The following is a 26,416-nucleotide window of genomic DNA, read 5'->3' on the forward strand; positions in this document are numbered from 1 at the left end:
TGAAATTAAAAACCGAACCGAACCGAACCGAACCAAAATGTATAAAAAACCGAACTAAATTTTCAAATCGATTCGATTTAATAAGTTTTTTCGGTTTAAACCGAATACTGCTCAGCCTAGTTGTGGGATAGTAAGTTTGAGTCCGCTACAATCTCTCCCGAGCTTCCTCCTCTTAGGAGGAGAGAATGAGAAATGAAGGAGTATTTAGGTTTTTGGATATAATTATTTTTTTATATGTGTTATATGGTGTAATAAAAATATTATAGAAATTTTTTTTTAAAAAATAAAATTAACTAATTATTTATTTTTAAATTAATGGAGAAATAAATAAAAAAATTATGTATTTAAACGGAGTAAAAATATAAGGATTTAAGTGTTTAATTTTAAAAATATAAAAATTAATATGTTAATTATCGCATAACTCAGAACTAAAGTGTAATTTACTCTGTATATTATGTCAATACACTATTTACATTTTTTGTACTAAGATAATAATTTTACTATAATTTAATTATTATAAAAATAATTATACATATAATAATATATTTTAATAAATATTTTTTTATTTAACAAAATTATATTATTAGTGACGATTATTTTCCGTCATAGTAAATAAATCATTACTTTATATAATGGCAACGGAATGTAAAACTCTCAAACTATCACCTTTATTTTAAAGCTATAATTTAACATATAATAGTAATTTATAGTTTGTATTTTGTACTAGTGTTAAGAAGATGCTCATTGAAAATTGAAAATTTTAATTTTAATTACTATTTAAGTACATTCATTTACCATTTGTAAAGGCGATTTTTTTTTTATAAATTTTGTAATTTTTTGTTTAAGATTACTTTAAGCCTATATCTAATTTAACTAAAATTTTGAAATTAATTTATGACATTAATTAAGTAAAAAAAAAAAGAAATTGATATACTCTTTATCTGATATTCCTATAAATAAAATCATATTTTTATAGTAAGATCCAATTAAATTATATTGTTAAATTTCGTTACACTTTCTCGGCGGATTTTTCTTGCTAGAACGAGTCTCGTTAGTTTTTTCCGACCACCGAAATCTATATTCCAGATATGTTTCATTGCAAGTTCTTTACCATTGGCAAATGCTACTTTGTAAACATTTCCTGACCCTCCTTTCCCGATTAGATTCTCTTCCTTTATAGAATCAAGAATCTCATCCTCACCGAAGCTTAACACATGGAAGGACTTTACATCTCAAGCTTCTTCCTTCAATGAACATTCATGATCCTTTTCTTTTTTCTTTAAGTACAAGAAGTATACAGGTGAGAGAACCAAGAGTGCTGCTCCTATGTCAAAGCAAGCAATAAGCGTACGGATATCTCTGGACATTCCGACTTCTGGCTTGCATCGCTGAAAAGTGCTCACCGTTTGGCTGTAGAGGCCAAAATTTCAAGCAAAGCTTCTGTTGTATGCTTCAATTGACAGAGATTGAGGTATGGGACCAGTTAATCTATTGTGGCTTAGATCAAGGAAGCTTAGTCTCAATGATGACAAGGTGTTTGGGATTTGACCTGAGAGTTGATTCTCTGATAAATTCAGATAATTTAGAGTCGGGAGAGATCCTAATGATGATGGGATTTAATTGGAAAGCAAATTATGAACTATATTTAGATCGATGAGCGAATCACAAGAGCCTACTGATTCTGGAATTGAACCTGAGAACAAGTTGTTCTCCAAATGAAGGCTGCTTAGTCGCTTAAGTTTTCCGATTGTCTCCGATATCTTTCCGAAAAATTGACTGTCCTTTAACTTTATTGAAATCAATGATGAAAATAACAGCTAGCACCAATTTAAAAACGTTAGTCATGTAAAATTCACGTCACTCACAGAATGTCTAAATTCATCTAATTTATCTATAAATATGAATCTAAGGAGGAGATTTTCTTTTTAGTGGAAGAAGTATAGAGTGAGTTTCAGTATCATGAAATGCCCTAAACTAACGATTATGTCTAAACTCTGTTTAAAATATAGATGAGTTTTATGCATATAAATATACATTGATGGATTTATAATATTATATGAAGTGACAGAACACAGAAGAGTTAACTCCAAAGATAATGCAGATGTTGAACAAAGTTGAGCTATCTGTTTCCTCATATGATACAGCATGGGTTGCTATGGTGCCTTCACAGGATTCTTTAGATCACCAGCCTCCAAAATGCCTAAATTGGATTCAAGAGAATCAACACCCTGATGGATCATGGGGTCTTGATCCAAGCCATCCATTGCTAATTAAAGACTCTCTTCTTTGTACATTGGCTTGTGTACTGGCTCTTCAGAAATGGAACGTCCCCCAACAGCAACTTATACAAAAAGTTGATATTTGTTTATGGTCATGCACATATATTGGAACTTTGCACTTGAACATAGTGCCATTTTGATTAATGTACTTCCCTCTAATGTCATTAAGCAATGATCCCCTTATCCCAATTTTTTGGCCTTCAAACCTTCTGGTTGTTTAATTTTTCGATCGAATATGCTTAGCTAGGCATGTTCGGTTTAATTCTCAAGCCAGTTGACTCCTCTTGGTTGCAGGTTTCTCACATGCTCCAGACTCCTTTGGACCCGCCATCGAATCTGGTATGTCTCCTAATCCTATTTCATCATCTCCTCCATTTCTTTCGCCCATTCAAATGCCTTCCAACTCTTTTTCTATTACTCCTAATTCCTGCCCACCTCTTTCTCCTTTATCCAAACCAATTCTACATCGTACTGATTCCATGCAGCTTCGTCCTTCCACTATGAACAAAAGACAATCCCATCTAGCTGCCACCTCCTCGTCGCAAGCTGAATTGGCCATTGGGTGTTGGTCCCTCGCATGCCCACAACTAACCCAAATAATTTTGCTCAAAATGATTAACCAATTTTTTGTCAAGTTGGAATTAATTCATTGTCACTAAGGTGAGTGACAGCAGCAGAACTAAAATTAATAAAGCCATGATAAAGCTTGGCGGCAAATCCCAGCACAATAAAGCCATGATTGTTGCTGGCTGTGCAAAAGTTGGAAGCAAAATATAAGACCAGCAAAATTGGCAGCTCGCTGATACCAATTGGAATTGTTCCATTCATCATGCACATAGCTATATCAACAAGTTCTGTACTACTGATATTCACTCCGAGTATGAGAAATTATAATAAAGAATCTTAATGAAGAATCCTAGGAGTGATTTAATTATGAGAGCATTATATAATTTTAGAAATTGTGAGAGCATTGAGAGAAATTAAGAATAATCAAATTGCCTATTCCTTGAGAATGTTATGTTTCATTCTGGTACAATGTGGGCAGAACTTTTTAGATATCCTAGCATGTATGATCGAGCGTTTACCATCATGCTAAAAGTTTAACTTATTAGGAGAGGTACAACTCTAATTCTTTATAGCGTAGCAACCCAAGTGTTTTGATTTGAAAGAACTTGGGCAGAATACTAGTCTATCTGACCAATCAAGCAACTGTTAGGATACAAACTCATAATCTCGACTCTAATACCATAGCATGTAAAGTAGAATATCATATCCAAAAAAACTACAAACTGAGACTATGATTCCTCAAACCCATCTTGTTTTGCATGCCCAAGGTGTTAATCTATCAGCAACCTTCTCTGCAAAACCAAAGTAGGCATCACTCCATGATTTCTTAGTTGCCAAAATGAGAGAAGGAACCAATATATTAGTTGCAAATCCCAACCCAATCGCCAAGTAAAACCACTTGTTGTCATCATTACAACTTCTGCTAGAGACCTTCTCTTTTGTTCCTGCATTAGTGGAATTGTCACCTGGACACTCAACATCAAGGGGAGCTCCACATAGATTAGGATTATCAGCAAAGCAAGATGCCTCAAAAGTTGTCAGGTGTCCTACAAAAGGGATTCTACCTGAGAAATTGTTGTTTGATAAGTTTAAGTAGCCCAAGAATGATAGTAAGGACAGCTTGGAGGAATTGATCCTGAAAGCATATTGCTTGAGAGATCAAGGGATGCCAATTGATGCAATTCAGAAATGCTTTGGGGAATCTGGCCACTGATGTGATTTCTTGACAAGTTTAAAACTACTAGCCCTACCAACTTTGTAATTCCCAGGGAAAGCTCTCCTTGTAAGTAATTTCCAGAAAGGTCTATGCATGTCAGGAGGTAAAGAGTTTTGGTGTATTCTAGAGATTGGCCTTTTATACTCACAAATAAATTTCCTTGATAATAATAGCCTGGAAAAATCTCATGATATAAAAGATTATTGCGATTCTGCATATGAGTCTCATGCCTTGAGGATTACCCAAATTAGCAGGAAATTCACCATCTAACAAAATTTCTGCAAGGTCTAGCACTTGTAGATGCTTCAAATCTGCTAGCGTAGTTGGAATCTCTCCAGTAAATGCATTTGACCTCAAGCTCAGAATTCTAAGAAATTTCAAATCTCTTCCAATCCATGATGGGATGTAACCAGTCATTTTGTTACTTCCAAGGTCTAAAGTTTCCAAACTCAACAAATTTTGGAGAGACAAAGGGATTTCTCCAGAGATCATGTTGTTACTGAGATATAGTGTTTCAAGGAAGAGTAGCTGACCCAGCGATTCAGGAATCACCCCAGACAAATTGTTGGTTTGAAGATCTAGGACATTTAGTTGGTAACATCTTCCTATGCTGGATGGAATGCTTCCTGATAAGTTGTTTTTTGAAAGATCAATGATCTTCAATCCCTGGAGTTCTCCAATGGAAGGTGGGATTTCACCAGTCAGTTGATTGCTTGCAAGAGAAAGGAAGGTAAAGTTTTCACCAAGTTTGTCTATGCTTTCAGGAATAGGGCCTGAAAATTGATTATTGGAAAGACTCAATGCTTTAATTCCAGGATTTGGAAGAGGAAGGGGTCCTTCAAAGAGATTAGAGCTCCAATCAATACTTTCAGGGAAAGATAATCTTAAAGGATAAGGTATGGGAGATAATCTTAAAGGATAAGGTATGGGACCCCGAAGTTGATTGAAAGAAAAATTCAGCCAAGTGATATCGCTAGAAATATCCCAAAACCAATTGGGAATTAGACCTGAAATACTAGCATTTGATAAATCAAGAAAACCAAGTTCATTTTGAGTTTGAAGCCATGCTGGAAATGGAGGTCCTACATGGCATGAACTCATTTCAAGCACTTGCACTTGAAATGGAGGAATCCAATTTGAACCCACCTTGAGAATCAAAGAACTGGAAGAGAAACGCAAGGTCTCTAATTTTGTTAACTTGGAAAAGTGGGATTCAGAGACAATACCATAAAGATGATTGAAAGAGACATCCAAGACAGACAACTCAGAAAGTTGTCCAATAATACTTGGAAGAGATCCTGTTAAATGATTGCTTGAAACATCAAGGGTAGACAACTTGGAAAGATTTTCCAGGTTAAATGGAAGAGTTCCATTTAATTCATTCCTACTGAGTCCAAGATTCAGCAAGGAAGAGATGTTTCCCAAAATTGAAGGAATTTTGCCGCCGAGGTCAGAATTTTCAAGGTTTAGATATTGCAGTTTCTTCAAAGAATGAAAGAATTCAGCAATGGGGATGCCCATGAATGAATTAGAACTCAAGTCCAAATTTCTCAAGGACTTTAGTTTTGTCAATGAAGATCTAATCTCCCCACTCATGCCTGAGTTCTCATGTGGGTTGTGGAGATTAACGGAAACAACAACTCTTGTTCTATTATCGCAATAGATGCCCCACCACTGACAACAGTTCCTTCCTTGCCATGATGACAAAAGCTTGTCAGGATCGTTTAGACCAGTTTTGAAGTCAATAAGAGCTTCTCTCCCACATTTTAAGCAATCCACCATCTGGGTATAGCCATTGTGAATGAGTCCTGATATCAAACTAAGAACATCCGCTTAACTTAGGAGCTTTGAAATGAAGTGATGCATCACCAGAGTACTGTATATATAGATCCAATTTTTGTTTCTACAGAAAAGTTTAAGCTCCAAGCTATCATAAATATAAGACACAACAGAGAAAAAATTACAAGATAAGACATACATAACCAGTAACTACAGGAAATTTCAAAGATGGAGATGAATTTAGCAGTGTTATGACAAACGGACAGGAACAAATGCATGCACTCATAATGGTAATAATAAAAAAAATCATAATTTAATACATAAAAAATCTATCTAAAATTCAAGTCACATGAAATTCAGACATCAAATACCTTTGTTTCCAATGGGAATTTTGGTTTATAATTGTTCAAGACGTGAAAATTGTCTGTGTCTTATTTTGCTATTGGGAAAATACAAGTCAAAAGAACAAACAAATCAACAGTGATTACATAGTTATAATCACAAGTATATGCCTTGAATGCATCCTAATCCTCTTCTCCGAGTACAAGGTGTCCCTCTTTCCCCATTGAGAAAGATATTCATTAATTTTATAATATATATAATTTTTTATAAATATAAATAAATGTTTTTAAAATAATTATTTAATTTTTATTATGAAATGTTTTAATATAATCTTTGTTTTGGAGAGTCATTATTTTATATTTGAAAAATTGATACAAAATATTAGAATTTGCATTTAAATAAAAAAATCGATTTAATTCAATTAATTTAATTTTTTAATTTAATTTTTTATTTATTTAAATTCGATTCGATTTTTAATTTTAAAATTTTAAATTATTTTGATTTAATTTGATTTCAATAAAAAAATTAAAAAAATTAAACCCAATCAATTAATAATAATAATATATTATTTTTAATAATATAATAATATTAAATTATAATTAAAATTAAAATATTTTAATTAAATTTTAAAATATTAAAAATAATATATAAAAAATAAAAAGTCTATTAAAAAATAAACCGATTAAACTGAATTGAATCAGTTTAATTCAATTCAATTTCTATCCAAAATTTATTTTTATAAATACTAAAATTTTAACTTTTAATTTATTTAGTTTGATTTGATTTTAAATCGAATGGATAAATGCAGAGCATTTTTTATAAACATAACTTTAATTCTAAAGAAAAATAAAAGAAAATGACTGAAAAGATATTATATCCCTCAAATTTTAGTTAAATTTTTAAAAAACTAGTTTATATATATTATATACCTCTGTTTCTTTCTTTTACTGATTGCAACCTCAAGTTCCTTTCCGTTCCAGATTCATGAAAGCATGAACTTCTCAAACTTTGACTTATTTATTTTTGTATTTGTTTGTTTTTGGACAAAAAGAAAATGCAAGGTTTTAATTGATTTTTTTTTTTTATAAATTTAAAAGTCTATGTAAAAGCCAAGATAATAATTATAAATTTCGTTATATTTTTATTTTTATAATATAAAGTAATAATTTAATTTTTTTTATAATAAATAAAAAAACATCATTAAAATTATAATTTTATGCAATAAAAAGTAAATCATTTATAATATATTTTAATATATAATAAGAAAATTGAATTTTCTGTCAAAAATTTTAGAGAACTCAAATTTTTTTTATATCTTGAAATTAATGTTTTTATATCTTGAAAGCCCAAATAGCATAGTTTTTTTTTTTTTTCCAGAAATTATAGGTGCAGTAGCTGAATAACTACTAGAAGTCATCACTTTCACCTCTAGTGTTTCAAGTTTTCTAGAGCAGAGAATTCTCACTTGTTTTCTTTTTTTTTTTTTTTTTTTCTTCACAGTTCTTAAAGATTATAAGGAGCTATAATACCATTATTAAATTTAGAATAGAGAAAAAAAAAAAAAAAAAAAAAAAAAAAAAAAAAAAAAAACCTAATACAGCTTAGTTACAATTCCATTTTAGCCTAGAACTAAGCAACTAAGTATCAAAGAAAAAATCCCATTTTAGTTATAATTCTCCCCATGCAAAGGTGTAGTGATGGGATTCTCCATGATTTGTGTAGTTTGCTTAGGAGGAACTGAAACAAAAGCTGCAATAACAGGCTTAACCTTCTCCTTTATCTTGATAATACCCAAGAACACAAGCCTGTAAATCACAACCATTCCTAACAAAACAGAAAGATCAACCCACTTAGAGTAACTCAAATCCATTTGCCAAATCTTCCTCACAATTTCTTCACCACCAATGGTACGTGAATCTTCCTGCAGCCTCCCAGCTTGATCGTTACTAGGAAACTTTAGGCCTTCAAATTCATTTTTGAACAGGCCTTGATAAGCATACCTATGGAAAGAAACATAGAAGACTGGGTACTTCCAAAATGGCCTTGGAAGATCATTTGGCAACCTGAAGAATCCTCCAACTAAACACATGATTGCTTGAATCCCAGATCCAGTTATAATACCCATTAGAAAATTTGGAACTATGCTTGCAACAGTCATCATCATGCTCTCAACAAGCGTCATACAAGCAAATAATGTCATAATGAAGTATAGGAAGTGTTCAGATCCCTTGTGAAGACCAGGAAGATAGTAAGTTATAGCTCCAGGAATTAGGGATACAAGCAGCAAGTATGGCATTGAAGAGAATGTGTTGCCGAGGACAAATGCAGTTGCTCCATAATGCCCATTTAATCTTTCTCGCTCAAACACCTTAGGGAGCAAGGAACAAATTTAATATTTTCCGTGATGAACTAGATAGGGCCAGTGTTAGCAATAAGTGTACCTTCATGTCCTCCACAAAAGAAGGGAATCCACCAATGGTCATGAACGTCAAGAAAGTAGCAACAAACATTAGCAGTGAGCCTCTATCCTGCAATAATTGATTCAACAGCTGATCGTTAATTCATTCTTCCATGTCCACTAAATAATTTTACTGCATGGCCTTTGTCTATCTTACCTGGATCGACTTATAACTAAATCCAATATCTGAAAACACAGTTGCAAGGCTTATAGCCAAGGCCACATAGACTGCGAGACGCAGCCAGTAATAGCCTAGGTCTCGATACATGTTCACAAAAGACCTTCTTGTAAGGACCAGACTCTGAGTGAGGAAGGTAGCCCGACTTCTTTCCTTCTCCACCTCTCCAGACTCCTGCAGTACCTATTAATTTTTTTACAAGTTTAATACTAACTCAAATGTTGTAGTAATTATTTGCTCACTTGTTTGTATATTTCAGCAACTTGTCTTCGAACTTGTTGATAATTGGTGGATGATTTGTATGATTTTATAAGGGTAGCAATTGCTTCCTCTGTGCTCATTGCCTCGCCATTTCCTTGTTCAAGATCCTATTAATTAATTGTGTTACACAACTTCGAAGTTTTATGAAAAGGAAAAACAATTCAAATGATTTTGAGTGAGCAACATATATGGTACCTTCTCAAAATCTTTGTTTATGGTTTTCAGGAAATGATCAGATGGGTTCTGGAGAATAGGGCAGGGGAAGCCATTCAAAGCAAAAAACTACAAGGACACTCAAAAACAAAAAGGATTGATAAGTACGTCAGTTGATTTTTCCCATAATTCTGCATGGATTTGATAAAACAACGCATAAAAAATCTTAGCAAGTACACTTACCTCATTTGCTGCAGAAGCTGGGCCAAAATATATCACTTTACCAGAAGAAAGAAGGCAAAGGCTATTGAATAGATGAAAGACTTCACTGCTGGGCTGATGAATAGAAGCAATGATAGTTCTTCTGATCCCATCTTTCTGTTCCAGAGTTGCAATTCTGCTCATCACATAATAAGAAGCTGCACTATCAAGGCCACTTGTGGGTTCATCAAGGAAGAGAAGCTTAGGGTGTGTAAGGATTTCTATGCAAATGCTGACTCTTCTCTTTTGCCCACCACTGAGGCCTTTCACTCCCCAGCCTCCTATTCTTGTGTTCATGGCTCCTTGTAATCCCATTTCTCTTATTGTCATCTCTGCTCTCTCCTTCTTCTCTGATTTTGACATTGAATCTGGCAACTGAAGCTGAGCTGAGTAGTAAACTGCTTCTCTTACTGTTAATGTTGTGATCAAAGTGTCATCTTGAGTTACATATGCCTGAGTTCATAGCATAATCAAGTTCAAGAAAACCTTTTAGTATTATCACAAAACTGATTCTTCAATTTCTTTTAGCGACAATCACTTAAGTATCCATATGCATGATTTGAATCATAAGATTTTAGAACTAGACAAAATAAATTAAATCAAATTAAAATATGAAAATTATTATTTAGTCCATATGTTTTAATAAAATTAACTATTTAGTCTCTCTATTTTTTAAAATGGATCCAATAGTATATACATTGATCAATTAGTTATTATTTTAAAATTATAATGACTAAACATTTTTTTTAAAATTATAGAAATTAAATAATTGGTTTAGATAATTAAATAATTAATAATTTGAAAAAGTGAAAATATTATATAGTGAATTTCATTAAATTGTAATAAATAATTTAAATTTAAATAAACTTTTTTTTTCTTTGTTAATGATTTTTTTAGTTACCGATGTGCCGTAAGCCAATCTTTGTTTATGTCCGTTGATTAGAATATCTCCTGTTTGCTTCGCTTTTGAACTGAGCCTTCCTGCAAAAAAGAAGATAAATATTATGTTAAACGAAATAATTTATAAATAATTCAATTTTTTTATTTTAATGTTATTAAAATTAAAAAATAATTATAAAAATAATCTTATAATTTAACACATTTTTAAATTAAATTTTATATTTTAATTTATAAAAAAAATAATATATTTTCAAAATTTTTCCTTTAATATCATTGGATATCACTGATAAATTACAATTTACATTTTGATATTTAATGAAAATTATATTTTAATTTTTATATTTTTAAATTTAATTTATTAAATTTATTTAATTAATAAAATAATTTTTTAATTTAAATTAATTTTTTATTTTTATAAAATCATCGCTAAATATTATAATTATTAATAAATTTCTATACACTTTAATTATATTGAATGGCTATTATTTTTTTGACGTATTAATTTAAATTTTTGAAAATAAACCAAAAATAGAAAAATCTTGCAGATTTTATTCGCTTTAAGTATATTGAATGGCTATTATTTTTTGGCGTATTAATTTAAATTTTTGAAAATAAAAAAAATAATATATTTTGTCAAATTGTCCAAATTAATAGAACCACAGATTCACGTGGGTACTCAATATAAAAATTATAAGAGTTATAATTCGAATCTTATATATATTATATAAAAAATTAAATTTAAATTTCGCATATATTTTGATGGCTTTTGTTATTATTTACATATAGAATAATATCTTCAAAAATTTAAAGAATATTTTGGGGTTAAATTTTTGTATTTTGTTGGTGAGAAAAAAGAAATTCAAATTCTTTACATATTTAATTGAAAGGAAATGATTTTTTATTTTTATAAACTTAAACTAAATATCTATAAAATTTTAATAATATTTTAGTTATTTATAGATATTAAAAAAATTATTTTATTCATTTATTCACAATATAATTTGGAAATAAACTGGAAATTAAAAAAATAAACAGAGAATTCTTACCGGCTAAAGCATCAAGAAGGGTAGACTTGCCACAACCAGAAGGACCCATTATAGCCAGCAGCTCACCAGGCTGAGCATAGCCAGTTACACCCTGCAGTATGGATTTGTTACCTTTTCTCCCATTTGAAACAGTCACCCATAAGTCCTCCCAAGTCAACGAAACACCATCAGCGACACCGCAGCCGCCGCCACCACCACCCCCTCCTCCTCTGCCTTTTCTAATGGGTGGCAGTGGATTCATAGTTTCCACTTGTAATGCAGTCATGATCTCTTGGTCACTATGCAAAGAAGCCATGGTTTGTAATATTTTGCACAAAAGTGTGATTGAAAGAGAAAAGGGTCAGTATTTATAGGGGAAATTTTCATTGTGGGGACTTCACAATCGACTATTGTCAAATGTGCAGTTCTCGCCTCCACGTGGATATTTAAATAAATAAATAAATGCGTGAAAATTTAATATTTAATTTATTAAATGTTCCAGTGAGCCAAGTAGCTCATCCTTGTAGATAATTTTGAAAGTTTTCTTTTTAAAAAAAATAACAAATATAAATAAAAATAAAAATAAAAAGTTAATTTATATTTTCTAAACTATTTTTTTTCAGTCATATTGTATAAAATTACATAATTATTGAAAAGTAATTATTTTAAATGAAAAAAGATTTTATATATTTGTGGATGGAATTGAGCAAATAAAAGCTGACAAACACGTGGCTTGAAACAATCGGCTGTTTGTTGTGTCTCACATGCTGAATGGAGTTTTAGTCTCCGAGAGAGTTAACGTTTGAAAATTGAAACAGTGGGTCCATTGAAGTGAAAGACCAGTCCTACATGTATACTGCTGTATTAATATTTGAACAATAATAATTTAAAATTATTATTTTTTTATATGTATAATAATATATTTTAATAAAAAATTATTTTATATTTAATAAAATTTCTTCGCTTTTTATTTATTGTTAAAAATTAAATAAATTATTACTTTATACTTTATCATAAAAATAAATATAGAAAATTTTAAACCTTATATTATAAATTTATAGTTATAATTAAAATATATAAAATAATAATTTATACCTTAAATTTATATTTTGTAGTGGTAATATGTCCAACTTAACTGTAAGTTCATTTAATTGAATAATGGTAGGAGCATTTAGTTGAATCAAATAGATTATTAATTATATAATTTTTATAATTTTAAATATTTAAAAAAATTTGATTTTTATTTTCTGATTGTATTGTGTTCCCCATATGTTTCTCTCGTATTCAAAAAAGAAAAAAAAAAAAGAGAAAGAAACGTTTGTAATGTGGGTAGACCATCGCTCTCAACTTCATTACGTATACGCTAATTACTATGATGACCTAAGAATTCTGACATTTGTGGTTTGTGTTTTTCTATATAGATCTCAATTTCTCACTTTTATTTACACACATGTTATTTATTATTTAAGGTTTATACATTTAAATTGACAAAATTAATTAATAATTTTAATTTTAAAAAATTTATAATAATTACAGTATTATTTTTTTCACATATATTAATATTAAATAATTTTAAAATCTGAAAAATCTGAAATTTGTGGCTTATATTTATATGGCTTGATGTTTCTGACTTTTATTTATGTGTTTGCGCAAACCTAAAAGTTTTGAAATTTATACATTTGGGGAAAAAAATGATCAAATGGAAAAATCTCTATATTTATTAGGGGTTGAAGTTGGTTTCTTTCCCTGTCATTGAAAAAACCTTCCCCGAAAATTAACAGCCATCGTGAAACACGCCATTGCTAAAAATCAAGTGCAAAGTCTAAGAACAATCCATTGCTAGTTTTTTAAAAATTTGAAAGATAGCGTTCCTACGAATTCGATCGAATTAGACAAGTTGATTTTCTTCTGATATAGCTAGTTATTAACTTCTATAGATGATTCTGTAAATCTTGGCCATGAACAGTCGTAGCTTGCTGGTTTCAGAAACCTTAATAATGATCAGAAACAGAAATCTATAGAAAATAGTCATTCCAAGCAAGATTAAAAGATCAACCCATTTAGAATAGCCCATTTCCACTTGCCATACATCTCTCAGAACATCTTCACCGTTGATCATTTCAGCACTACTTCCTCCGGCACCTTGATAACTCTGAAATCTTAGCCCTTCAAATTCATTCTTGAACATTCCTTGATATGCATACTTGTGGAAGGCAATATAATATAAAGGGTACTTCCAAAATGGCCTCGGAAGGTCATTCGGCAGCCGAAAGAACCCGCCGCCTAAGGCCATGAGGCCTTGAATTCCGGCACCGGCGATGATTCCCATCAGAAAATTTGGCACAATACTTGCTATAGCCATCATTGTACTCTCTACCAATAGCAGTGAAGCAAATATTATGAAAGCAAAGCACACAAAGTGTTCAAATCCTTTGTGAAGTCCAGTAATGTAGTAAGCTATAGCTCCAGGGATTAGTGAGATCATTAACAAAAATGGCAAGGAAGAGAATGTGTTGGCAATAATAAACGTTGTCGTTCCATAGTGCCCATTTAATCTTTCTCGTATAAAGACCTGAGTCAATAATAGATGTAAACTCTCTAATAATAAAAATGAATAAAAATAAAATCATTATATTTGAGGAAAAATACCTTCATTTCTTCCACGAAAGAAGGGAATCCACCAATGGCCATGAACGTCAGGAATGTTGATATGAACATGAGCAGTGAACCTCTAGCCTGAAACAAAGGGAAATGAAAATTATTAAATTATTTTTTTTATAATTTAATAAATTTAATAAAAAAATTTAACTTTAAAGATAATTTTTTTTATAAAAAAATGAAATTAGAGTTTTAAATTTAAAATATTTTAAAATTTAATTTAATACACTCAATGTCAAAGTCTAATGAAACGATTTTTTCTTAATACCTGAATGGAAGCATAGGTGGAGCCGAGGTCGTAATATATGGTGCCCAGACCAAAAGCCAGACCCACATAGATGAATAGGCGCAACCAGTAGTATCCAATGTCTCGGTACATGTTCACAAAGGATCTTCTTGTAAGAACAACACATTGATTAAGGAAACTAGCATGGCTTCTCTTCTCCAATATTGCTCCAAAATTCTGAAATGCACACGAACACAATTCTATCTATCTGTTATTAAATTGATTAAGGACTCTATTCAAAATATTTTTAAGAAAAATATTTTATATATATTTTAATATTTAAAATATTAAAAAACAAAAGATATTTTCCTAGTTGTTTGTGATTTTTATTATGATTTCTGTATATAATTTTATTAATAAATTTTATTTTTTAAATTAATATTAAATAATAATAAATAAATTATCTGTTGAGAAATATTTTTTAATAAAAAAATATTTATCAAATACAAATGATTTTTTACAAACAAACAGAATTTTAAGCTAGTTTATTTATAAAAAATAAATAGTATTTAAAAAATATTTTTGTGGAAAATATTTTTTTATAAAATAATTTATTTCTTATTATTTAATTTTAATTTAAAAAATAAAATTTATTAATAAATTTATAGATAGAGATTTTAATAAAAATTTTAATGAATGAAAAATGACTTTTTTATTTTCAAGAGAGAAAATAATTTTTTTAAAAATGATTTATTAAAAAAATAATTTATTTTTTTAATTAAAAAAATATTTTTTATTAACTAAATTTTATAAATGTACCATGCTTAAAAAATATTTTTATAAAAAAAATGGAGCGTTAATTACCTCTTCATTTATTTCTGCTATTTTCTTTTGAAGTTGTTGGTAAGTTTCAGAGGATTCATATGACCGAATGAGTGTATTTATCACTTCTTCTGTAGGCATTGCACCACTCAATCCTTGCTCGAGATCCTGGTCATGGAAGCATTCTTAATTCTTTCATTTGGAATCATTTATTTCATAAGAAAAAATAAATAAATGAATTTTTACATGATCTTATTTGATTTATATTTCATTTAACATAATTTTAAGTTAAAAATAGTTAAATTTTTATTTTAAATTAAAAAATTAACAAAAAAAATCAATTAAATTATTGTAAAATCCTTATTTTAGATAGGGGAATTAGATTCTATACTATTATTTTTCTAAGCAATAAATGAATCCTAAGATCCTATAACTTACCCTTTCAAAATCCTTGTTAATGGTTTTCAGGAAGTGATCAGAAGGGTTCTGATGGACTGGGCAAGGGAAGCCATTGAAGGTGAAGAACTACATAAAATCACAAGAAAGAATGGTTAATTTTCTACATAATCCTTCAATTAATGACTCCAAAATTCACCATAAATCAATTAATTCATAAAAAAAAAAAATTTCAAATGCTAACCTCATTGGCTGCAGAAGCAAGACCAAAATACACCATTTTACCAGAAGAAAGGAGGCAAAGATTGTTAAAAAGCTGAAACACTTCACAGCTAGGCTGATGAATAGACAAAATGATAGTTCTTCTGATTCCATCTTTACTTTTCAAGCTACTAATTCTGCTCATCACATAATAAGAAGCTGCACTATCAAGGCCACTTGTGGGTTCATCAAGGAAGAGAAGCTTTGGGTGTGTGAGGATTTCTATGCAAATGCTGACTCTTCTCTTTTGCCCACCACTGAGGCCTTTCACTCCCCACCCTCCTATTCTTGTGTTCATGGCTTCTTGTAATCCCATTTCTCTTATTGTCATCTCTGCTCTCTCCTTCTTCTCTGATTTTGACATTGAATCTGGCAACTGAAGCTGAGCTGAGTAGTAAACTGCTTCTCTTACAGTTAACGTTGTAACTAGATTTTCATCTTGTGTCACATAAGCCTATTTCAATTTTATAAAATCAAAATATTAGTATTTAATAGTTAAAAAATAAATTATAAAAAAATATTTTCTATAAAATTTGATTAATTAATACTTAAACAGCTAATTAAGTATTATCGAATAAAATTTTAGATAATTAGATTTAGATAACAGTATTTTAATAGCGAAAGTAAAATTAATTTAAAAATAATTTAAAAACTACCGTGATTAGTATACTTAGTCTGGTAGTAAGTGCATATTAATAAATTAAATCTGAGAGATTTCAAATTTTACTTTCCCGATCTTCAATTTTCGGTTAAAAAAAAAAGCTACCGTGGCTGTTGATGAATTTGATATTTTATTAAGTCAAAATGGTAAATCAATGTATATAATTTCTTCAGTTATTTTAAGTATTGTTACCGAGGTTCCATAAGCCAAAGCTTGTTTACGGCCATTGACAAGGATCTCTCCGGTTTGTGTTGTATTTGAACTCAGTCTCCCTGCCATATAATCAAAACACAATTTCAGCCAAAAATAATAATAATCATCTTACACATCCTTCAATTTTCATTTATTTTTACTTTTTTAATATATAATGACGCATTTTTTGCACAAAAAATAAAAATAAAAATTATTTTTAAAAAATTTGAAATCATTTAAAACATTCAAACCTTAATTTATATATATATTTAATACAATCAAACACACAACCCATGAATTAATACAATCAAAGTCACAACCCAACCCAACAAAAAGCCACAGCTCAGCCCCAAAAAATCAACGCTGCCTGGTTTCCTTTCATCACCTCCATTGCCAACACCAATTTAGCCTGAAAAGAGGACAAAGACAAAGAAGCCACCACATATCCAGAAAAAAGGCCACAAAAAGAAATTATAACCGAGCACTACGATATGAAAAAAAAAAAAAAAAAAAAACCTATAAGGCAACAGAAAAAAATTGAAATAATTAAATCAAAGCATTCTATAAAATACTATTCATCGATAAACATATTATTATATTCCTTTTGACACGATTGACTTTGATTTGAATTTCAATCAAAGACTTCTCAAATTTATAGATAACTCTAATTTTAATAAATTAAAATTTATTAGCTAACGAAAGAGTTGAATATAAATAAAAAAAAAATCGAGGAATTGAAGTGACATATTGAGGCTCTACAGGAGGAATGAGTTCATGAGATTATAAGACAAGTACCTCCTAATGCATCAAGAAGGGTTGACTTGCCAGAACCTGAAGGACCCATTACAGCAAGAAGTTCTCCAGGTTGGGCATAAGCAGTGAGACCCTGAAGGATTGGTCTCTTACCAAGTTTTCCATCACCAACTGTCACCCATAAATCTTTCCAACTCAAGAACACAACACCAACATCATCATAATTATCCTTAAGTGAGTCTGTCTGAACCATGTTGAAATCAAAGGTTTGCATTTCCAATGAAGTCATGATTTGAGAATTATGAGGCAGAGATGTTGAAGGAGATTGTGTGAGATTTTGTGGGCATTTTCTTATTGATATTTTGCTGTATGATTTCTTTATGGGGATGTATATTAAATATATATAGCCAATGTAGCTTTGATTTTGCAGTGGAGGACCCTCTCAACTTTAGAAAAACAATTTAAAAATATATTTTTAAAATAATTTTAGTAAATAAAAGCTATAATTTCTAATATATAAAAGTGAGAATAATGGGTCTACTAAGAATATCATATACAATTATTATAAGAATAAATTACTATAAACTCCCTGAATTTTAAAAAAATTAACTAATTTGCTAAATCCAATCTAATTTGCATCTTAAAGAAGAAAGACCAATTAACATTTCTGATAACTGTGGAGGTGGCAAGAGCCAGAAGTTGAAACCTGAGATTGCAAGTCACAACTGCCCAATTTTCTCTACTCATCGTGGATGGGCCCGTCATGTTTGATGCCGACAGTATTGAACCATCGCGAATCTAACCATAGCTAAATTTATAAAGCAAATCAATGGCTCTGATCTCCCCTATGCAAGATGAAAGACCAGGTGACTGTCCAATAATTGATAGAAAAGCCGATTGCATCTCCGATCTCCATGACGAGTGTTTGGCTTGCATTTTTCAATTTCTTAGCTCCAGCGATAGCAAACTTTGCTTTTTGATATGTCGTCGAGAGTTAAGAATCGAGGGACAGTGCTGTTATTGGCTTTCTCTAATCAAATCTCCTACCTATGGTACATGCTTTCTTCTCACGCTTCGACACTGTGACAAAGCTCGCTCTCAAACGTTACCTTAGATCCACGAGCATCGGCTGTGAAGTGCTTTAAAACATAGTATCTCCTGCATTTTCAAGCTTAAACCCAATGAGAACACAAGAATTATTAAACTGGCAAAGGGTCAAAAAAGGAAAGAAATAAGTTTTATTTTTATTCTTTATTTTTTATTTTTTATAATTTAAATTTTATTTATTTGATTTTTACTAGATTTATTTTCTTTTAAATTTATTGAGTTGCCATCTTAAATCTATTCAAATTGTTGTTTGTGTATGGAGATTAAGTTTATTTTCAAAAATTAACTTAATATAAATTAAAATGTAATTTTAATTTATATATAGATTAAAATGTAAAATTTTAGTTTATTTTCAAAAATTAAAATGTAAAAGTCCATTACTTTATATATAAAAGTAATATTAATTTATATTTGACTATAATTAAATAATATATTTAATTATAAAAAGTTAATGGCAATTTTAATCGTAAATAAATTTTATTTTATATTAATAATTAAAAAATTTTTATAATAAATATATTATTTTAAATTATTTTATATATACTACTATTTAAATTAAATAATATATCTTTTATAAAATATTTATAATTATTATTATAAAATAAAATTTATTATTGTCGAAAATATAAATTATAATTTAATAATTAAATTATTTATCTTTAATTTTTATTTTAAAAATTAATCAAAATTTATTAAAATATTTTAATTTATTTAAAATTTAAATATTTAAATTAAAATATAAAATAATATTAACGTTAGATATTTTTTAATCAATTAAATAATAATAATAATAATAATAATAATAATAATAATAAATGGCATTCCAGCTAAATAATCAACTTACTACATAAATAATTAAATTTAAAAATATATAAATAAATTAAAATTACATTAAAATAAAAAAATTAGATTAATTAAATTAAAATTTAAAAATTTAAATTAGAATGTAAATATGTGGGAGATTTTTTTGAGTCAATTAAGGTTATGGAATATGAGGTGTTTCAACTTTGATATAGCGGATCAGAGAATCTAATTAATAAACCGTATTTAGTTTAAATTAAAAAAATTAATCGAATTAAATTAATTTAAAATTTTAATTTAATTTTTTATTTATTTTAATTTAATTTAATTTTAATTTAAAAATTAAAAATTAAATCGAATCGATTAATAATAATAATATATTATTTTTAATAATATAAAAAAATTAGATTATATTAAAAATTAAAATATTTTAATTAAATTTTAAAATATTAAAAATAAAATATAAAAAATAAAAATTTATTAAAAATTAAAACAGATGAAAATAAAATAAATTAAATTACATTAATTTAATTTTTAATTAAAATTAATTTAATTTAATTTTTATAAATATTAAAATTTTAATTTTTAATTTATTTAATTTATTTAATTTTAAATCAAATCAATAGAAAGGAATGGTTCCCTAACTTCAATAATTTAATTCTCCTTGCTTATCTTATCTTCTTTTTCTTTTTCTTTTTCTTTTACTTTTGCTTTTTCTTTTTGTTCCCCGATGTCAAAAAGAGTAACAGACAGAATCCGTTGTTATCTTATAAAAATCGTAGAATCCAATTGCTGCTTGTCTTATCTTCCTTTTCTTTTGCTTTTTATTTTTTTTTTCCTAATGATTTGTTATCTTATAAAAATCGTGCGTGTCTCTACCTAACTCCAAACCTCATTTACATTCTATGCAATTCATGCTGACCGAGTAATAATAGGGGTGATCATTTAGTCGGATCGGTTCAGTTCAAAATTAAATTGAATTGAATAAATTGAAAATTAAAATTTGAGTGTTTATGAAAATCGAATCGAATTGATTTTAATCAGAAATTAAATCAAACCGAATCGGTCTGATTCAGTTCGATTTGATCGATTTTAATTTTTAATAATTTTTTTTATTTTTTACACTTTATACTTAGTATTTACAAATTTAATTAAAATATTTTAATCTTAATATGATTTAATTTTTCTATATTATTGAAAAAATATTATTATCACTAATCGGTTCGATTTAATTTTTTTAGTTTTTTTCTAATTAAAATCGAACCAAACCAAAATAATCAAAATTTTTGAAATTAAAAACCGAACCGAACCAAAATGTATAAAAAATCAAATCAAAATTTTAAATCAATTCGATTCAATCAATTTTTTTGATTTGAACCGAATACTGGTCAGTTAAGGAACAATATGCATGTCTTGCATTATTGGCAATATTTATAATTTTTTATATATAATAAATTAATATATAAAAAGTATAAAATAACTTACAGTTTAATCTAAAAATAAATATATTTAAATAAATTTAAGAGATTTTAATTTTTTTTTTAATTCTTAATTTTTAGTTAAACAAATAATATAAAATTTTAAGTAAATATAATTAAAAAATTTATTTTTTAAAACAAAGTGAAAAAAAAGGGAGAATAAAACTTATTGAGTATAATAATGCAAAAAAATACTGAAAAATAAGTTATTGGCTTAAAATTATATTTTCTAAAATTATAAATAATCAAATCGAATTAAAAAATTAAACCCACAAAAAATTAATTTCAGATATAAATAAATTTTTTACGAATATTTCTTTTGAATTATATTAAAATATTAATTTATAATACTAACTAAAATATTAACATGACATTTTTATTAATTTTAATAGTCCAAATTAATGATAAAATATAAATAAATTTGAATAATTAGTATAGGTATATTAATTAAAATTTTTAATTTAGATATATTTATTATAATGTGAAAAGGTAAAAAAAAATTTACCATTATCTCTATATAAATTTTATTATTTAATTAATTTTTTAAAAATATTTTAAATATCAAAAAATATTTTTCCTTAAACAAACAGAAACTTTGAAAAGAAGATTGTAATTTATCCTTCTTGAAATTAAGCCTTTACCAATTGGGTTGAGCTGGGCGATTCGATACTGAGATTAGGCCCAATTAAGCACAAGTCTCCTGAGGCATGTGGGCTGGACTCTTTCTCCATTGTGGACCATTTTCAATGCATGATCTACAAACAGACATGGCAGCATATCTGATCCTTAAGCTTACATGGCAACATTTTGGTGGTGACTGCCTTAGATTTTGTCTTAGCCATTTTCCTTTCTGCTACCAGAGCAGCTATGGACTTTACTGTTGAATTTTTTGTCCCCAGCTCACAGACACTTGAAAAATTTTACAGATTACAGTAACCTACTTATCTTATCTCATCTTGAATCAGAGAGATATACAGGCAGGCATGAGCAAGAGTAACCCTTCAAGGTAAGTCCAATTATTCTTCAAACTTTTTGAAAAAGAAGCTTATTGCATTTGGGATTCAATGTAAAACTCTGCTTTCTTGCTTGCAGACCATAACTCTACAAACATGGCAGTAGCATTCCGTAACCTGAACCTGGTGTGGGGTCTAAAGAGACCCCATGAATCTTTCATCAAGTATAGTCACATGAACTCAAATTTTCTTTAGGGCTCATAGGTTTGAGATTTTTTTGAGGCTGAGTGGTTCTTTATGAAATCGATTTCATTTCTGTCTCTGCTGTCACTGATATTGTTCATCTTTCAGGTCTGATCGGTCTGATAAGGGAGCTTTGTTTCCAAATGCTTCTATAAAATTGTGGGTATTATGTTGTAGCAGAGAAGAAATCTTCTTTGGGACTCATAGAAGACAGGTAGAAATCAAGAAAAAAAGCCAAAGTAGACTGATTTTTTCTAAGAGCACAACTCACTATTCTGGTAATACAAATGAAGGAGAAAAAGAGGAAGACATTGCCAAAATGACCTTGATATGGAGGGCAATCAAATTGCCAATTTACTCGGTTGCTTTGGTCCCACTCACTGTAAGAATCAAATTCATTTAAGCTTGAGTTTTAAGATTAGTCCAACTTAACTTTAAGCTCTTCCTAGTTTCTGGGAACAGGTAGGTGGTGCAGCTGCTTATCTCCAGACAGGCATGTTTTCAAGTAGGCGCTATTTTGTGCTTTTGGCTTCTTCAATCCTTGTTATAACTTGGCTCAATTTAAGGTGAGTTCTGTAAGAGAAAGCAAAATTTTTGTCATTTTACATATGAGAGTGGTGATGACACATTTGGAAGTGATAGATTTGTGAATAGGATGGGAATGGATAGAGTATTTAGGGGTATCGATTCAATTGAATTCTAATACGATGGATTTGGGTATTCATGATCGGATTTGGAAGGGATTAAAGAAATAATAGCCTTTGTGGATTTGGATCCGTTCGGATTTTATGCATAAATATTAGCTGCCTATTTGATCTGATTATATAAATAATTAATTTAATATAAAAAATTATATTTTATAATAATATTTATAAATCTTTTTATATATTTTCATTTAAAAATTAAAATTTAAATATTTTTTAGAAATCATTTAAAATTTTTATGCATTGTTGATTGGACAGCAACGATGTTTACGATTTCGATACAGGAGCAGACAAGAACAAGAAAGAATCAGTTGTAAACTTGGTCGGAAGGTAAGTTGTTCAACTCTATCTTTATGGCAATTAGACCTTTGTTTCATTATTTTTAGTAATATATGACAGAAAGAAGTAAGATTTTTGCTAATTATGCCCTGCCTCTGCTTCTACTGTGGGAAGTCGTACAGGAACCTTTGTTGCTGCTTACTCATCACTTGTCCTTGGCATCATTGGGCTGACATGGACATCTCTAGGAGCCGGCAGTGTGCAAGCAATATTTTTGCTAGCTTGTTCAATTACTTGTGGCTATATATATCAGGTACATAAGCTGGTAAATTTTGAACCCAAATGTTGCATAATCATCAAATCCTCTCTTTGGATACACATTCTTACTGTGAAGATCATGTGATGCCATGTAATAATTCATCTGCTTCGCATTCGATGAATGCAGTGCCCGCCATTTCGGTTAAGTTATCAAGGACTGGGTGAACCTCTGTGCTTTTCAGCATTTGGCCCCTTTACTACTACTGCATTTTACTTACTTCTGGGGAGTTCAAGGTTTCCTACAATTTATTTAGTTAAATTCAGCCCTTTGATAGAAGCTTTTGCACTGTGTTAATATCAGTTTCTTGTTGTTTTGACAGTGAGGTGACCAGTCTCCCATTAACCAGCACAATTCTTTCGGTGTCACTCCTCGTTGGCTTCACCACATCGTTGATCCTCTTTTGCAGTCACTTCCACCAAATAGAAGAAGATGCAGCTGTTGGAAAAATATCCCCTTTGGTTTGTATCTCAGATTAGCCTTATTTGTTCATTTGTTTCGTCGAGTTATGACCCCCATGCTTCTATACGTATGCAGGTTAGACTCGGCACCGAAAGAGGCTCTCATGTGGTGAAAGCAGCAATCTTCACACTCTACTCTCTTGTGTTTGCTTTTGGTCTGAGCAGGGCTCTTCCTTTCACCTGCATTGTAAGTCTACAGAACCGATCCAATTTATCCTAATCAATGAGTTAACATACTGGTTAACTGTATTCTGAGAGCATATGCTTGTTATCTAAATACCCAAAAATGGACGATTCTCTATAACCTTTTTTCTTCATTGGATCCTTCTTTTGAATCCTTTTGATGCAGCTTCTCTGTGCCCTGACAATACCCATGGGAAAACTTGTATTTAGCTTTGTTGAAGAGAACCACAAGGTGAGGATTTGGTTATGTCCATAAATTCTTTTTTTTTTTTTTTTTTATGTCAGTGCTTATAAGAATTTGGTGTTACAGGACAAAGGGAAGATTTTCATGGCAAAGTATTATTGTGTGAGATTACATGCTTTGTTTGGGGCTGCATTGGCAGGTGGACTGGTGGCAGCTAGAATGTTTTCCTAAACATATTTTCCAATGCTGATGATTTTTTGAAAATTATCCAGCAATTAAATTCCATTTTAATTATCAATTGCCATAAACTTTTATTAAAAAAATAAAAAATACGTCATTTTATTTTTATTTTAATAAATTAAATTATTTTATGATTTAATTAACAAATATATTAGAATCCCAATATTGTGCTTTGAAATGATGAATATGAGAACTCTTTTCTTATTGCTTAGATCCCAACGAATATGAGAACTCTTTACCTAAAATTAAACGTGTTTAAACTGTTATAATAAAATTATTATTAAACATATTATAAAACTTCTTGCACTAAAATTTTTTTTTTTTTTTTAATTATGAATCTGTAGCGGTCGAGAATCTACGGAATGGAACAATTCTAATTGATTGTGTTGTATGGATTAGAGATGTCGGAAATTGACCGCAGACTAGTAAACTGTTGCTGGTCTCTAACACATCCCTACCCACTTGAAGAAGCCCCGAAATTGCATAATGGGGTTGGTGATGGTGAGCTCTCCATTTTATATATAATATATTTTAAACCATTAAAAAAAATAGAGAAGTTCACGTGTTTAAATGATTCTATAGCTATAAATAGCTTCGGATAACAGGTTATTGCCACCACCCCTCTCTCTTCAAATCACAATCTCCCCAGCTTCAGTTTGGTAATCTTGATATACATAGTTGAATTGCAATGGCTCCAGCAATGGCAGTGTCATCCACAGATTCCTTTGATCTCACTGATTTTGTCATTAACAAAGGCAATGGAGTAAAGGGTCTTTCTGATTTAGGCATCAAAAGCCTTCCCTCTCAATATATTCAACCCCAAGAGGCACTTATCAATATCATCCCACAAAAATCTATTCCTGTTATTGATATGTCCAACTGGGAAAATGACTCCAAAGTTGCTGAATCAGTCTGTGAAGCTGCAGAGGAATTTGGCTTCTTTCAGTTGGTTAACCATGGCGTGCCACTTGAGGTACTCGATGGCGTTAAGGATGCAACCCATCGGTTCTTTGGGTTGCCAGCAGAGGAGAAGAGAAAGTTCTCCAAAGAGCTTTCTTCCACCAACAACATCAGATTTGGAACCAGCTTTAGTCCTGATGCAGAGAAAGCTCTTGAATGGAAAGATTACCTTAGCCTCTTCTATGTCTCAGAGGAGGAGGCTTCTGTATTGTGGCCTTCTGCTTGCAGAGATGAAGTCCTTGAATACATGAAGAAATCTCAAGTCCTCTGCACGAAGCTAATGAGTACACTCATGGAGAAACTGAACGTAAAAGAAATAGACGAATCCAAAGAATCTCTGCTAATGGGCTCTAAAAGGATTAATCTCAACTATTATCCAAGATGTCCAAACCCTCAGCTCACTGTTGGGGTTGGCCGCCACTCCGATGTTTCCTCACTCACTTTCCTCCTACAAGACGAAATCGGCGGGCTTTACGTGCGAATCAACGAAGGCAAAGGCGACGAAGATGGCTGGGTTCATGTTCCTCCTATTGAAGGATCTCTTGTGATCAACGTGGGAGATGCATTGCAGATACTGAGCAATGGTCGATACAAGAGCGTAGAACACTGTGTGATTGCAAGTGGAAGCAAGAACAGAATTTCAATCCCCATTTTCGTAAATCCAAAGCCAAATGATGTGATCGGTCCTTTGCCTGAGCTGATCGCTGCCGGAGAGAAGCCTAAATATAAGAACATTCTTTACTCTGATTATGTGAAGCATTTCTTCAGGAAGGCTCATGATGGCAAGAAGACTGTGGCTTTTGCTGAGATTTCATCGTAATAGTTTTCTCATATATGTTTTTACTTTAATGTATTAAAATTTAATTTAGTCTATTGGTTATAATTAATTTTAAAACTAGTTTTGATTTTATTGTCGAAAAAATAAAATTTAAGATATAATTAATTTAATTTTTCACAAAATTTTAGATTATTTTATTTAATAGCTCATTGTTTTATTGTCAAACTATATATATAAACTTTCATATAAATGGCTTTAGAAGTTTCCTAAATGGAACATATTTTTTATGGAAAATATTTTTTAAAAATAAATAATTTTTTGCATTTTTAATGTTTTAGTAT

At 29.8% G+C, this 26,416-nt stretch overlaps 5 protein-coding genes across 8 annotated transcripts; 2 read left to right on the top strand and 3 right to left on the bottom strand.

Moving 5' to 3' along the window:
• Positions 1 to 2,667: 2,667 nt before the first annotated feature.
• LOC110619212 (receptor-like protein EIX2) lies at positions 2,668 to 5,844 on the bottom strand. Its single transcript, XM_043958538.1, has 4 exons — positions 4,293 to 5,844; positions 3,591 to 3,910; positions 3,465 to 3,472; positions 2,668 to 2,866 (listed from the first exon to the last, which is right to left on the bottom strand). Exons 1-4 carry the CDS (start codon positions 5,842 to 5,844, stop codon positions 2,668 to 2,670), a joined length of 2,079 nt encoding a protein of 692 aa, XP_043814473.1.
• Positions 5,845 to 7,770: 1,926 nt separating this feature from the next.
• On the bottom strand, positions 7,771 to 11,770 carry LOC110618603 (ABC transporter G family member 1). The gene is made up of 8 exons (XM_021761775.2): positions 11,441 to 11,770; positions 10,396 to 10,475; positions 9,477 to 9,947; positions 9,276 to 9,362; positions 9,062 to 9,187; positions 8,799 to 8,993; positions 8,625 to 8,711; positions 7,771 to 8,551 (listed from the first exon to the last, which is right to left on the bottom strand). The coding sequence occupies exons 1-8, from the start codon at positions 11,733 to 11,735 to the stop codon at positions 7,847 to 7,849; spliced, it is 2,046 nt and encodes a 681-aa protein (XP_021617467.2). The 5' UTR covers positions 11,736 to 11,770; the 3' UTR covers positions 7,771 to 7,846.
• A 1,341-nt stretch (positions 11,771 to 13,111) lies between these two features.
• LOC110618577 (ABC transporter G family member 1) lies at positions 13,112 to 18,564 on the bottom strand. The gene is made up of 8 exons (XM_021761734.2): positions 17,431 to 18,564; positions 16,636 to 16,715; positions 15,766 to 16,236; positions 15,564 to 15,650; positions 15,168 to 15,293; positions 14,346 to 14,540; positions 14,069 to 14,155; positions 13,112 to 13,991 (listed from the first exon to the last, which is right to left on the bottom strand). Exons 1-8 carry the CDS (start codon positions 17,675 to 17,677, stop codon positions 13,344 to 13,346), a joined length of 1,941 nt encoding a protein of 646 aa, XP_021617426.1. The 5' UTR covers positions 17,678 to 18,564; the 3' UTR covers positions 13,112 to 13,343.
• Positions 18,565 to 21,569: 3,005 nt separating this feature from the next.
• On the top strand, positions 21,570 to 24,817 carry LOC110618461 (2-carboxy-1,4-naphthoquinone phytyltransferase, chloroplastic). Of its 3 annotated transcripts, none has more exons than XM_043957994.1 (11): positions 21,570 to 21,780; positions 21,867 to 21,951; positions 22,079 to 22,352; positions 22,433 to 22,536; positions 22,933 to 23,004; positions 23,128 to 23,278; positions 23,399 to 23,505; positions 23,592 to 23,730; positions 23,807 to 23,917; positions 24,080 to 24,145; positions 24,682 to 24,817. In XM_043957994.1, the coding sequence occupies exons 2-11, from the start codon at positions 21,884 to 21,886 to the stop codon at positions 24,712 to 24,714; spliced, it is 1,125 nt and encodes a 374-aa protein (XP_043813929.1). In that variant the 5' UTR covers positions 21,570 to 21,780; positions 21,867 to 21,883; the 3' UTR covers positions 24,715 to 24,817. The 3 variants fall into 3 exon arrangements, with proteins under 3 accessions (XP_043813929.1, XP_043813928.1, XP_021617286.1); XM_043957993.1 differs by lacking the exon at positions 24,682 to 24,817 and adding an exon at positions 24,224 to 24,444; XM_021761594.2 differs by lacking the exon at positions 24,682 to 24,817 and adding an exon at positions 24,224 to 24,444 and having other exon boundaries at positions 21,573 to 21,780; positions 23,128 to 23,266.
• Positions 24,699 to 26,192, top strand: LOC110618463 (feruloyl CoA ortho-hydroxylase F6H1-3). 2 transcript variants are annotated; one of them, XM_043957995.1, is made up of 2 exons: positions 24,699 to 24,838; positions 24,920 to 26,192. In XM_043957995.1, exon 2 carries the CDS (start codon positions 25,026 to 25,028, stop codon positions 26,115 to 26,117), a length of 1,092 nt encoding a protein of 363 aa, XP_043813930.1. In that variant the 5' UTR covers positions 24,699 to 24,838; positions 24,920 to 25,025; the 3' UTR covers positions 26,118 to 26,192. The 2 variants fall into 2 exon arrangements, with proteins under 2 accessions (XP_043813930.1, XP_021617289.1); XM_021761597.2 differs by having other exon boundaries at positions 24,943 to 26,192.
• The last annotated feature ends 224 nt before the right edge of the window (positions 26,193 to 26,416 follow it).

The sequence above is a fragment of the Manihot esculenta genome, chromosome 7, assembly GCF_001659605.2.
Source record: "Manihot esculenta cultivar AM560-2 chromosome 7, M.esculenta_v8, whole genome shotgun sequence".
Taxonomy (NCBI): Eukaryota; Viridiplantae; Streptophyta; class Magnoliopsida; order Malpighiales; family Euphorbiaceae; genus Manihot; species Manihot esculenta.